Genomic DNA, 14,140 nt, shown 5'->3' with positions numbered 1-14,140 from the left:
ATTTACGCGGGATCTAACGTGGACAACGCTTTATTGAAGGCTTCAACCAATGAGGCAATGCCACGTAATATAGTGGGTCCCGGAACAATTTCGTCTCTGTGACAACTATGAAAGTGACAACTATGAAAGAGAGTTCTTTTTTTTTTCATAACTATGAAAAAGAGATTACATAGAATTTCTTTGAAATTGTCGAAATTAGAATTTTAAAAATAAATTATTAAATATAATTTGCTTAAGAGAATGAAGAAGGTGCTGAGTCAGGATCTAGTAAGGCTGACAACAACCAAACTTGGCACATCTGCAATCATTATTCAAATTTCAAAGGTCTCTTTTTCTTGAATGGGAATGTGAACAATGAGAGAATGGGTCCAAACCAAACGAATCAAATGGAGGTTATAAAAATACGAGCGATTAGCGTTAAAACTATTTGAATTTTGTAAATATGATGGGTCTCAAATCTGAATAAAAGAAAAAAAATCCGATATGTTGATGATCAATAGGAAATTAGTTTAATTATAATGATCGCTGATTACAGAGAATTGATATGGTTGATTAGACTGATATACTGATGGCAACTAGTGTGAGCTAAATAAGGAAGAGAAAAAGGCAAATAAATTATAAGCACTAATGAATGTATGAAGCTAATGAATGCATCATAATATGTGTACCGCAATTTTGAAACGGAGCATACAGAATCCTGGGCAAGTGGGCACTAAGCCAGCTTTAGTCCCAAATAGGACTTATATTGAGGTGAAAGGCCAACCAAGAAAACACTGATTTTTCGTGATATCTATTTTAGTAGAGCGTATAATGTCGATTGTCCGAGATAGAACACTCAATTGGCTAGGGGCAATAGGCTGGTTAGGTTCACCTAAACCTGAGGTGTTGCATTTAAACTCCGAGAAAGGAGATTTACCTGTCCAGCGCAAATCTAAATTAATCGGTAAACTTGGAATAAGAAATGGTTAATAATGAAAAACAAAAGAATGCATAACATGTAACATGATTTTATTTATTTATTTATTGCCAAAAACTCGTTACAACTTTAACATTCATAGTATTAGCAAACTAGTGCCGTTGTTCAACGGCTCTAAGAGTTTTAAAAATGAAATACTACTTTCCTTTCTATATTCAATAATTCAATAAAAAAAGAAAGTTTGGGCAGAAGTGCTTTAGGAAGACAATGAGTCCTCCACGCTTACCAGCCATCACATGATACACTATCTGAATCGCTTTGGTCCTTTTTTTCTCTCTCTTATCTTTAGAATATGCCAACCAAACCGAGCAATAAAGACATCCATTACCTCCCTTTTAGTTCAAGCGAAGCATAAAATAATCACTTCGGATAGAATTAGAATTTTGACATTGGAATATTTAAATTCAATAAATCGCCAGGAATTTTTTAACTTATGTGCACCACTAATGTATTACTAACCGAGTCACTGACATGCACCGAGCACACCCTTGTAACCAGTTCAATATACTGTCTCAGACAGGCAATCAGCATCACATCATGAGGTGGTGATTGAGAACCCATTTGTAGTTCTTTTGGACAAGTGTGACTAAAATATATGTTTAAAAAAAAAATAATATTTTTATATATAGCGTTATGCTTTAACGGAATTTTGACCGTTAAAGTATAGCGCTCTTTAATATATATATATTACGCTCTTTTAAATCGCGTTATACAACTGATAAGACAGCTATGCATAGCGCGGTATATAACTGCGCTATATATGTATAGCGCAGTTATATGCCGCGTTATACATAGATAAATAAACGGTCCCCTTCCTTCTTCCCCACACTCAAACCAGATGCCCCCCTCCCCCAAATTAAAAATTCTTAACCCCTCCCCCCCAAATTTCCTTCTAAAAAAACTGTAGTGGACCCCACCCGTCACACAAAAAGATAAGATTATAGGTCTTACATCCTAGCCAAGCCTTCTATTGCTGTGGTTTTCTCGTTTCGGGCTCAAATTTTCAATTCATCGACTTTCCGAAAAACATAAATCGAGGTATTCCGATTTAGTTTATGTCGAAACTCGTATAATAATGCATATTAATTGTTTTGAATGTGTTTCCATGTTGTTTTGTATTTTTTTTTGCGATTAATCTAGTATGTTATTTTTATCAGGACTAAGATATTAGTGTTTTGTGTTTGTTTTGTGATTAAAATGTATCTGTTGTTTTTATCTAGTTTAGATTATTTATTTTCTTAAAGACAAGTGTCCTTTTAGCGTAGTAAAATGTAGAGCTTTTTTAGCGTAGAATCCTTATAGTTTAAGTATCTTTTATACTGATAGATCAAACAAAAACTTTGTCCAATTAAATATGATAAAAATTAATTATTTAATTTACAAAACAAACATACAAAATTATAAAAATATTAAAATTGACATACAAAAGAATTCAGGATAGCTTGGTGTTACTGGGCCTCAAATATCGAGCCTGGAACCCATAGGTATATACTCTATCCAATTAAATATGATAAAAATTAATTATTTAATTTACAAAATAAAAGATACAAAATTATAAAAATATTAAAATTGACACACACAAGAATTCAGGATAGCTTGGTGCTACTAGGCCTCAAATATCGAGCCCGAAACCCATATGTATATACTCTGTCCAATTAAATATGATAAAAATTAATTATTTAAGTTACAAAACAAACATACAAAATTATGAAAATAATAAAATTGACATACATAAGAACTCAGGATAGCTTGGTCCTACTGGGCATCAAATATCGAGCCTGGATCCCGGACCAATTAAATAGCTTGGTCCAATTAAATATTATATAATTATAAAAAATAATTATTTAATTTACATATCAAACATACAATTAATGTTGTTTAATTTATAGCAGATGACATGGACGTGCCGCCTATGCAACCCGGATCTGTCTCCGATGAGATATTAGTGTTACAGGGCGATCATAGGTCCGCCTACGTATGGGATGGAGAGTTACTGGCCCAAACTCTCCGCGCCAGGAGAGTGGAGGACATGTGAGATTTTATGAAGGACAGAGATCTCCATCCCCGTGTAGTCCAGCGCCTGCGGGATACGGGCTTCTACAGGATTTTGGAGATCGGACGGCTGCAGCTTGACTGGTCTTTGATCACGGCCCTGATAGAGCGGTGGCGACCGGAGACGCACACTTTCCACCTGCCCATTGGCGAGGCCACCATCACGCTGCAGGACGTGAAGGTTTTATATGGGATGCATGTTGATGGACTGCCCATTGCACTGCCTCGGGCCATGAGAGAGATGACGCGTGGGCAGTATTTGGACATGCTGCAGTAGCTCACTAGTTTCAGGCCACAGGATGAGACTGCACACTCAGGGGCCAGTCGTATGAGTTTGACAGCTATTCGACAGCATTTGAAGATATTGCACCCCGATATCACCAGGGAGACGGATGATCTGCATATTCACCGGTATACGAGGTTGTTGTTGCTCCTTCTGTTTGGGGGGGGATCTTATTCCCGAATACTTCGGGGAACCTAGTCAACTTGCGATTTCTTCATCATTTTCAGCTGCTAGATGATTTACCCCAGTACAGCTGGGGTGCTGCTGTTCTCGCCTACTTGTACAGGCATCTGTGCGGGCGAGCATGGGCACCAAGCATGACGTTTGTGGATTTTTGCCGCTTCTACAGGTTACAACATATTCGAATACTCTGTTCATTCCTTCCAATTCTATCTAGTCAAAAATTTTCTTAAACTTTATGTTAACTTTGTATGTTAGGTTTGGGCCTGGGAGCGGTTCCCGCAGTTGCAGCCACCTCTACCACCATTACCTCCGGATGTACCACCTCCGTTTCTCCCTCTAGCTAGGAGGTGGGTTCTTCGGCGTGGATATGTACGAGATTACGAGGCTCGGCATAATCTCCCCCTTTGTAGGGATGTGTTGGATATGCTGGAGGGCGCACAGGTAGATGTGTACCTAAACTTACTTGATATAGCTTCACATGTGTTGCGCATACTCACGTTTTCTATTGTTATTTGATAGTTCATTTGGACGTCATACATCGACGACTTGATAGGTGGCCTGCCCGATTATTGCTCAGCCGGCTGACTGATTTGGAGCACTTCCGTCCCGCTCATGTGCCTCGATATTGTGGAGCATCATGCCACGGAGCGAGTACTTCACCAGTTTGGTCGTCCGCAGTATATACCGATGGGGCCTACATGGGAGGCCACACATTATTAGTGGGATGATCGTTCCAGGGTGGACGACGCATATGTAGCATGTCTAGACGTGCAGGTCCATACTTGGGACGGCCGAGCTGACCTAATTATGCCCCCTCCTCCCCCCCCTCCCCCCTCTCCACACATCCAAACGGAGACTATTCAGCTCTATATGCCTTGGTACCGCCGCGTTACCCGACTTTTTGTCGGGAATCCCATTCATCAAGCTGGCAGTCGGTATGTTCCATACGCCGGGCGGCACGAGGCCCTGGTATATTTTCTGTTATTATTAATTATATAACTATAACTTAGTGTTCTATAATTTATATTTTATACATTATGCAGGCTATTGGCCTACATATAGTCTACCAGATGGGACTCCAGATGCAGCAGTATGCCGGCGAGGGAGCGGCCGCTTTGCACGATTACGGCCGGCAGGTTACAGAGGTGGCTGCCCGGACACTGCAGCGAGCTCGAGAGGATCAGCGCTTGGGACATGACCCTGCTTATGTGGCGCCAGAGCAGTACCAGCAAGGTAGGGGTGCCCCACGAGGCAGGGCTGCCGCACGGGGTCGTGGTGGGCAGCGAGGAGGTGGTCCCCAGGAAGGGGGCGTTGAGGCTCCTGTTGATGATGTTGGTGTTGATCTGCGGGGTGACCTACATGAGCTGGACGAGTATCTCACCAGCATGTCGTCATACAGCCTTGGGATGCAGCTCACTCCAGGGATTTCGTAGGTGACCCCGTCAGGTCTGTTATTGATCACGGGCACGGACCTTACCGAAGAGGATTGGGAAGCATACTTCCCAGGGTCATCGACCGCTGCTGAGGATCGGCCGACCCGAGATTTGGATAGTGGGCGCTGGCTGAGTTATGGCTCATCATCACAGGCGCAAGTATGTTTTTATTAGTATTAAATTTAAATTTTTTTTTTTCTTTTCTCATTTATTTTCCATAACTTTATTGATTTTCTTATTAAGGCTTTATTCCCGCCCGTCACGGAGGCCCATTTGTGCGATGCTGACATGGCTGCGACGGATGATTATATTCAGGAGTCCGACGAGACCATGATAAGACAATTTAAATTGTTGTGACTTAATATATACTTTCCTATACTGAGCTGACTTATTTTTCTGTAGGTTTCTACTGGACCGACGGCTTCTTCTATCGATCCTGCCAGCACCACTAATAATCATGCTGCAGCGCATCCTGCTATAAAGAGGCACCGTAATGAGGATGATCCTGATAGCGTAGCCGGGCGGGATGGGATGCGCCTTAGACCAACGGCTGCATTGAAGCACGCACGTTGTGGGACACATTGATTTTTTTTTTGTATTTTATGTAAATATTATTTTATGTAAATAATAACAACAATTTTTTATGTTTACATAATATGCGCATTATGTCTTTATTTTAATACTATAATACAAACACAAAACATACAACTTAACATAATTTAAATTCAGTACAACTAATGAAAATACATGACACAGGAAACATAAAGATAAAGTAGTACACTCAACACATACATGTCATTGTTTAGCTACTGTCGCCCATTATTCTCTGCTCCAACCACTTAAATTTTTCTTCCATCTTATTTTTTTCTAATTCTGCCTCTTTCAGTTTCTCCTTCAACTTCGCAATTTCTCGTTTATATTCTTTTTCATATTCACACTGTTTTAAGATCAAATCATGAAGATACTGCAAAGATCGTTTGTAGCATTCCTGCTTACAGGGTTCATCAATCCATACCACAAAATTGCAAAAAGGTTCATCGGGAACCCTATAAAACTTGTCCACACACATCCAGTAGCGGCGTCCAACTTCACCATCATCCCAACAGTCATTCATCAAATATTTTTTGCCGCACTGGCACCTTGGTACATAAAGACGTTCAGACATTTGTTAAAACGTTAAAAAAACCTTACTTTTATGGAAAGATTTGCTATTGGTTATTGTTAAGCGTAGAAAATAACTAGAATGCGCCTGTTATTTATAGGTAAGGCAACACACATAATATAGTATTTAACCGCGCTATATATATTCACATAATATAGTATGTAACCGCGTTATGCTTTGCGTGTTAAAGATGAATACGGATACAAAACAGCTTTTTCTCAGACGGGCACCTTTTCAGTTCGACAAGACAATACACATAACGTAGTATTTAAATATATATATATATATATATATATATATTCACATAACGTAGTATTTAACCGCGCTATATATATTCACATAACGTAGTATTTAACCGCGCTATATGTATTCACATATTTATCAGAAATCTGCCTTTAACTCAACTATTTTTGAACTATATTTATCAAATATATTCACATATTTTTCCGTTTTTTAATCCAATACTATTTTTGATTACATGAACGGGAGGGAGAATGCATTAATTTACTCAACTGAAAAATATTAAATATCAATAAGATTTAACAACAATGGAAACATAATTTTATTTGATACATCTTGCAACATAAACAAAACATCTACTTATTACAACATAAACTCATTGATAGTTGGGCACATTAGAAGAACACCCACCACGAGCTTGATTACCACCGCCACCCAAACTAGGCGAAGGACATTTTCGACGGTCGTATCCTGCTTGCGAGCATATACCACATTTGCGCGCATAAACGGTATCGCTAACATCCATTTGGTTCCGTATACACGTTCTCTTCTGCACTTGTATTCGACGCAAATAGTCCTTGTTACACACCATTTTAAATCGTTCTGGCGGCCAATAATGCTCAGCACTCACTGGCTGCAACTGCCCACTATAGGTGTTTAAGTAAGCAGCAACACTATATTGTTTATCAACATAGTTGGTTGGCCCTAAACCTGCATGTTGAAAGCATCTGATGGCATGTGAGCACGGCATGTGGTAGATGAACCATTTCCCACAAGAGCATAACCGTCTAGATTCATTTGTGGTATGTACATTATTCTCCCGATTTTGATGGATAGCGGTGCGAACTTCAAAAATATTTCTGTCGTGATCATATTGCAAAAATGAATGCCAATGTGCTCGCCGCCTGCATTTCTCAAATCTCTTCATCGGCAGTGGCATAAATTCAACACCCCTTTTCATCAATGACGTTGCAGTTGCAGCCCTTTCAATAAACCTCTCTGCCATCTGCTTGAACGATATCCGCACCATGGCAGTGACAGGCAATCCTCTTGCCGACTTCAATAATCCGTTGAAAGACTCTGACACGTTTGTAGTCAGAATTCCCCATCTTCTTCCACCATCCGTATGCAAAGTCCACTTGCGAAGCTCATGTCGCATCAACCAATGATAGGCTCTCTCGTCTTCCTGCCTGATAGATTCCATTTGCCTCCGAAATTTATTCTCTTGGTGGTTTGTTGCTGCCATCCACATCAAATCATGCAGATCCTTGTTGGGATGTGCCTTCTGGAAATTGGCCTTAAAGTGCCTCACACAGTAACCGTGGTAGGCATAAGGTTCTTGCCATGCAGGCAAGTTCTCTACAGAACTTAAGATACCACCATGCCGATCAGATATTAGATAAATGCCGGAACGCTGTTTGACAACGTGCTCTTTCAAATGGTTCAAAAACAACATCCACGTCTCTTGGCTTTTATTGGCACAAATAGCAAAAGTTGGAGGAAATATTTGTCCATTCGCATCTACTGCAACGGCTATCAACAGCTTGATATCATACTTTCCATAGACATGAGTGTCGTCTATGGATATTACCGGCCGGCAATGCGGAAAATCATCAATTGCTGGTTTAAATGCCCAGAACACATAATTGAATATATATTCTGGTTTTTCCGGACTACGCTCAAGCTACCATTCAACAACCATCCCGGGGTTAAAGTGTTGCAGTGCGGCCATGTACTTGGGTAGAGCTGCAAATGACTTATCCCAGTTACCATAAACAATTTCAAACGTACGTTTGCGCCCGAGAAATACCTTTTTTTGGTAATGGTATGACCATATTCCTAGTGGACTGATGTAATGCACTCTTTGATTTTATACCTTATGGACGCTTCAAGGTGTGGAATAAGGACAAGAGAAATCAAGTCAATATCCAAGTTGTAGTGATTCCCATTGAATGTGTCCATTTCACATCTGTGGGTGGGAATATATTTACCCACTTTCCACAGACCTGTGTTCTTCTTGCTCACACGCAGCATCCAATGAAAATCCGTAAACCATCTACGACAAACAACCTTGTATACATCCGGACTTGACTCCCATACCATCATCTCACGACACTCTTTTACGCTGTACATTTTTGCCGCCCTGCTTAGGCGCACTTTATCAGGAAAAAACATGCTCTTTGCCAGCACCGTTGGTCTAGAATCGTCCCACATTGCTGTCCGAATTTCATCAAAATTTCTTGTGAGAGCATCCACATCCGACATACTTGGCAAGTTATCAAGGTAGGAAATCTTCCTTGAATGAAACTGCACTTGGGACTCGTACACTCTTGGTCTAACGGGGGTGGAGCATACTCCCTCGTCGAATCATGTCCTTCAATCTCTTCCTCCTCGTCACCATCCTCACGAGGGAAGGGTGTGTCGTCTCTGAAATCATCGGCATTGTTGTCATAATCATTGCTCTCTTCCTCACTCTGTGCATCTGCCAGATCCCGATTTAATATGTCGTCTTCGGGCAATTGAGTGAGGATAAGTGATTCAACTTGCTCGTTTTCACTGCACAAACAACAAAATAATAAGCTACTGAAATTAATAAATCCTTTTCATATAGCTGTATCACTTCACTTACAAGTCGTAACGTGTTGACATTCCTTAATGGACATTATCCTGTTGGTGATGATTCCCGGATGGACCACCATGATCCAACACACCAGAACTACGCATATTCCAACTGGGCGTGGGTTCATAACTTGTAAAAGTCATATCTGGCTGGTACCCCCTGTGGAATATATGAGTGTTAATACAAATTCAATACAACAAAAATATACATCATAACACTAAGGAAAATTGAAGTTTACCACTCGTCTTGTAGATTATGTAAAGTAAGAGAGAAATTATTTTCTCGCTCCTCATTCGCCTGTGGTGATAAGTTTAAATCAGGGCAAACTCTTTCATCCGGAACCTGTCCGGCAAAAACTGCTCCAGAATAACTACCTGATGACTGAGGGTTATCCCTACTATGCGCAACCTCATTATTGCGAACGTCTTCGACCTTGACGTACATTTCCAACATTTTTATTACAAGAAATTCTCGGTATTCATCCGGAGTCCTCAAAAAATCCCTCAAAGTTTCATCATCATCGATGTTAAACTCAGCGTAACAAGCAACCTCTTGCGGAGTGACGGAATACGGATATCTTCCGGTTACTTTAAGGTTCACCGAACGTTTCCTCACACTCATTTTATTACATAACGATACCAATCTATCGTACTCCATTGTAAGTGACAACTTAACATAACACTGTGGAGATAAACTATAACTCACAGAGTTATTCGCCACCACAACCACCACAACCTCCCCCCTTCCCTTCCCCCTCCCACCCCCCAATATAATGAAACCCTTATTTTTCACTCTTCAGACATTATGAAAAAATGCTTGAGAATTTAACAAGAAGAAAAATTTGAACGAGAGTTAGGAATATTTTTGAATGGATTTTTGTAAAATCCTAACGCCTTTAAATAAGGCAATGCCTAGCTCGGTGGACTGAATTTTTTTAGGTATAGCATTCTTTTAAAGAGCATTATATCCATTTGAATTATTGTTATGTCAGTTAAACGCAGGAGACTTATTGGTGGGCCCACAAAACAGATATAGCGCGATTATATACCGCGCTATATATATAGCGCGGTTTAAAAGAGCATTATGCTTTAACGGCCAAAACTCCGTTAAAGCATAGCGCTCTCTAAAAGAGCGCTATATATAAAAATATCACTCTTTTTTTTAAACACATATTTTCATAACACTTGTCCAAAAAAACCACAAATGGGTTCTGGACCTTTCTATATACTAGTTCCTTACAGACAAACCAGCACCACCTCAGTGATGATTAAGTCCACTGTTTACGAAAAATAATGCCTATGGCATGAAAGATATTTGGGTTTCGTAACATTCTACACAAGCGCTTGTTGCCCAATGCCAGTGTGCCACCTTGAAATTTTTGAAGAAATCATTTTGCAAAATACAAAAACTGTTTTTCTAATCAACTACCAAGAAAGCGAAAAAATCATTTCACTTTTTACAGAAACGGAAAACTTTTCTTCCTTGATTGGATACAAATCTCTCTTCAAAATTTTGAAGCAAACGCCACTTGGTTTTGAAATTGTCTAACATCAAGTTTGATTTCTTGTTTTCCGATGATGTCGTAATCTGCTTCTACTTTTTGCACCTTCAAGAAAGATTTAAGATTTTAGGGATGAATAGATTTTCATCATCCTCTCTATCGTTACACACACAAATTATACAAAATGCTTCAAAGATGTTAGGATAGATAGCAGTGCTATAGACTTTGATTGTGTGCATAAAACACAAGAAACAAGTGCTTTTGAGGGTTAACATTAGCAATATATACATGCAGTTTAGAAACCTTACAAACAAGAACAACTTTAAACTTACTGATTGATTAAAACCTACTGAACTCAACCAGCATCACCAGGTCACCGTACTCGCTTCCTCTTGGACTGCCTCTTCAAGCTTGCCTCCTTAGGCTCTTGTGACAAGCCGCCCAACTTGGCACCCACAGCAGAACTCCACAGTGCCCTTTCAACGTCTGATGGAGTAAAACTGTCTCCTTTTGCAGATAACTCCTATTAAGCAATTGCCAAAGGAACACATAATGAGATAGATCCTACGCTTCAAAGGAAACAATATACAACGCACCAAGGGTTTAGAAAAAAGAAAGCTCAAAAGAATTACAAATACGATAAAGGTTCTGTTTTGGTTCAGGGAAAATCACTTAACATTGAGTAAAAGGGCCCACATTCAGTCTTAGACACTTCCTCTCAGAAGATACAAACTCTCAATCCTTCATAAGATTAACGGCTTAAGTATTCAGGGTATCCGTGAGGTCAGGTTTTTGTCTTACTTTTTTTAACTTCAAAAGATCATTAGACATTTAAACTTCCAGGAATCAATCAGCAGCATATGCAATCAAGTTAACTCCCGAAAACCGTAAATGTATGTTGGGGTCATCACATAAATATCGCTTTCTTGATTCACCATCTCATCAGGTCCTTTGCCGCAAATTTTGTCATGAAAATGGCCTAAACATCATTCTTTGTCTACATCGAGATCAACTGTATATTTCACAACAATCGCTCTCTCCCACTTGCATCAGTAGTGCCTTTCTTCACAAAAATTTATTATCTTCATCCAAAGAGGACATTTGAGGCACGACTACAAGAGGCATGAAGAAAACTTCTCGGAGATACGGGCACAATTAGCATTCTCTGATATCCTAGTAAAAGAACAGAAACAGAATTCCTGCTTCATCTGAACATGACATGCAGAAAACGTCTGACACGGGGCATGATTATTTGTTCTTTCCTAACAGTGTGGCCTTGAATGTAACTTGCAGAAAACAAAGCCTGACACGGCATGATTGTTTGTTCTTTCCTCATAGATGTGGCCTTGAATGTAACTTTAGGAATCATCACAAACTGAATGCTGATATCCACATAGCATGTAAAGGAAGAAAACCACATATCTTATGATGTACAATTGTAAACCAGGACAATGATAGGCTGGTGTCCATGCATATTCGCCCTAGCTAATCAAACGAATTTTTTGAAACTAGGAAGACAAAGGATCTTTCTTCAACCAAGCTTTCAGGTGGAATAAATCAGAAGATTTCAATAGATTTCCTACTTGATAATGGCACCATTACAACAATATCGTTCTCTGGTCGCAATCAAGCTTGCATTTAGATGACAACTAGATATCTGCCTATTTGGTTGAATTCTACTGGTTGTAATCTATGTGCTACGTTACATCGATATCTAAGCCCTTTGTCATGTATTCCACACAACAACAAAAAAAAGTACTTTAAAGTTTGAGCAATTTGATGATATCATTCTCAAACAACAGACTAACCACACACAGATGAAAGCATCATTATAATTAAAACATAGAGAAGAAGTCTAGCTAACCTTGGATTTTGCCTGCAGTTTGTCCACTAAAACTAGATACTGTTTCAGAGTATAGTCTTTCGAGTTGCCAATTGCAGCCACCATTGCCTAAGAACAACAGCATTTTTCACATAAATCAATCATCTAACTACACTTCAATCATCAAATCGCAGAGAATCAAATAGAGTTTTCAACCGCAAGAATGACAAAATTACTTCATCCGACATAAAAGGTGCAATATCCGGTGCCAAAGCAGCCAGAACTGCGGAGGCCGTGGCTGGACCAATGCCTTTCAAGACAGTGAGTTCTGAAATAGCTTTTGAGATATCAGGTAGATACTGAAATGCCTTCTCTGAAGCAGATCTCACAACAGCATCGTCCAGTGATGATACAAAATCCAACAGCCTAGGCCTGCATAACAATTATCATACGTTACCAGTGGCGGATCTGATGTATAACTAATGGGTTCATCCGAGCCCAGTAGCTTTGGCTCGGATTAGAAAATTCATCAAATAAGTACAAATAGTAGATCTCAGTAAATTAAATTAACTGTGGTAAAATCCCGAACACGAACCCATAATGTTCAAATCCTGGATTCTCCATTGTGTGTTACACCGACTTTTTCATAGCCTTAGGTACCGTATCAGATAACATAAATGTAATTATATTCTTCAAATACACTTAAATTAGCCAAAAGAAATAAAACAAACAGTACCGATTACTTACGCACACTCATGTCAAGTTCATTCCTATAGTTGAGTCCATTACCATAGCAATTATCAAAGGTAAATACTTCCTCCTTCCCCTTTTATGTGGCATAAGAAATCAAAAACAATTTTAAAATCTAAAACAAGCTATAGATATTTTCGATAAAATTAAATTATTTTTAAATATAAAAATATGTCATTCTTTCTGAGGCAGAATGAAAAGGAAAGTGTGTAACAGAAATTGATACTGAGGGAGTACATATATTTTGCCATAGGCGAGACGAAGAGAGAAGTAAGAACCTCCATTTGCCTCTAGTAAGCTTCCATTGCATGAGCTTGGTGAGTTCGGGAGTTGTGATGTAACTAGGGTTTCGTTGCCGAAGAAAGCCGGGAAGTTCATTCCGGTAGAAATCATCGAGAGAGACGAGTTTGGGCTTGTTGAGTGACTCAATACGGGCCCCGTAAGAAGATAGTGCCTCCTTCCACTGGGCCAAATCGGAGCATTTGAAGTCCATCGCCGGCGATTACAGTTCGGAGCTCAAAGAGGAACAATTGCGCCATTTCCTATAAATGTTAGTATCTTATAAATATATTATATCTTTATTAATCCGTTGAAGATAAGCTTGCTGAAAAATCTATTTAATAATTTATTGGAAATAAGTTTTCTAAAGAAGATTATCTATATATGGTACAATAAATTTAAACTTATACTATTTTATAAACTTATCCGATAGAAGATTATCTATCTATGATACAATGAGTTTATCCTTTCGGTACTCCATTATGGATAAACATTACCTCTGATAGAAGATTATCTATATCTAATATAATGAGCTTATCCTTTCGGTATTCCGTTATGGACAAATATTATCATTGGTAGAAGATTATCTATATCTGGTATAATGAGCTTATCCTTTCGGTACTCCGTTATGGATAAACATTACCCCGAGTAGAAGATTATCTATATCTAGTATAGTAGCAGCTTATACAACAGCTTGCTTTCTTCTATAAACAGAGGAAATTTCAGTTCATTATGTACATAAATTTGAAGTTTGAATAATATATAAGTTTCTCTCTATACTTGTCTTTACTTTACAACCTTTATTTTATAACACGGTATCAGCACGAAACTCTTCCATA

The 14,140-nt window shown here is 39.0% G+C and overlaps 2 protein-coding genes across 3 annotated transcripts; both read right to left on the bottom strand.

The window, feature by feature from the left end:
• Window positions 1–6,691: 6,691 nt before the first annotated feature.
• LOC138910678 (uncharacterized) lies at window positions 6,692–9,101 on the bottom strand. Its single transcript, XM_070201864.1, has 2 exons — window positions 8,959–9,101; window positions 6,692–8,885 (listed from the first exon to the last, which is right to left on the bottom strand). The coding sequence occupies exon 2, from the start codon at window positions 7,783–7,785 to the stop codon at window positions 6,706–6,708; it is 1,080 nt and encodes a 359-aa protein (XP_070057965.1). The 5' UTR covers window positions 7,786–8,885; window positions 8,959–9,101; the 3' UTR covers window positions 6,692–6,705.
• A 1,032-nt stretch (window positions 9,102–10,133) lies between these two features.
• Window positions 10,134–13,576, bottom strand: LOC104085047 (uncharacterized). 2 transcript variants are annotated; one of them, XM_033653166.2, is made up of 5 exons: window positions 13,301–13,576; window positions 12,509–12,704; window positions 12,315–12,401; window positions 10,783–10,973; window positions 10,134–10,555 (listed from the first exon to the last, which is right to left on the bottom strand). In XM_033653166.2, the coding sequence occupies exons 1-4, from the start codon at window positions 13,513–13,515 to the stop codon at window positions 10,824–10,826; spliced, it is 648 nt and encodes a 215-aa protein (XP_033509057.1). In that variant the 5' UTR covers window positions 13,516–13,576; the 3' UTR covers window positions 10,134–10,555; window positions 10,783–10,823. The 2 variants fall into 2 exon arrangements, with proteins under 2 accessions (XP_033509057.1, XP_009587299.1); XM_009589004.4 differs by lacking the exon at window positions 10,134–10,555 and having other exon boundaries at window positions 10,626–10,973.
• Window positions 13,577–14,140: the final 564 nt, after the last annotated feature.

Source organism: Nicotiana tomentosiformis, chromosome 4, assembly GCF_000390325.3.
Source record: "Nicotiana tomentosiformis chromosome 4, ASM39032v3, whole genome shotgun sequence".
Taxonomy (NCBI): domain Eukaryota; kingdom Viridiplantae; phylum Streptophyta; class Magnoliopsida; order Solanales; family Solanaceae; genus Nicotiana; species Nicotiana tomentosiformis.
The sequence above is the reverse complement of the archived record's forward strand: the minus strand, read 5'-3'. Positions and strand labels throughout refer to the sequence as shown.

Coding starts and splice junctions, on each gene's coding strand:
- LOC138910678 (XM_070201864.1), bottom strand. CDS start 7,785: ATGTTGTTTTTGAACCATTTGAAAGAGCACGTTGTCAAACAGCGTTCC.
- LOC104085047 (XM_033653166.2), bottom strand. CDS start 13,515: ATGGACTTCAAATGCTCCGATTTGGCCCAGTGGAAGGAGGCACTATCT. Junction 12,705..13,300: donor CTTACTAGAGGCAAATGGAG/GTTCTTACTTCT, acceptor ATTGTTATGCAG/GCCTAGGCTGTTGGATTTTG. Junction 10,974..12,314: donor AACTGCAGGCAAAATCCAAG/GTTAGCTAGACT, acceptor ATTGCTTAATAG/GAGTTATCTGCAAAAGGAGA.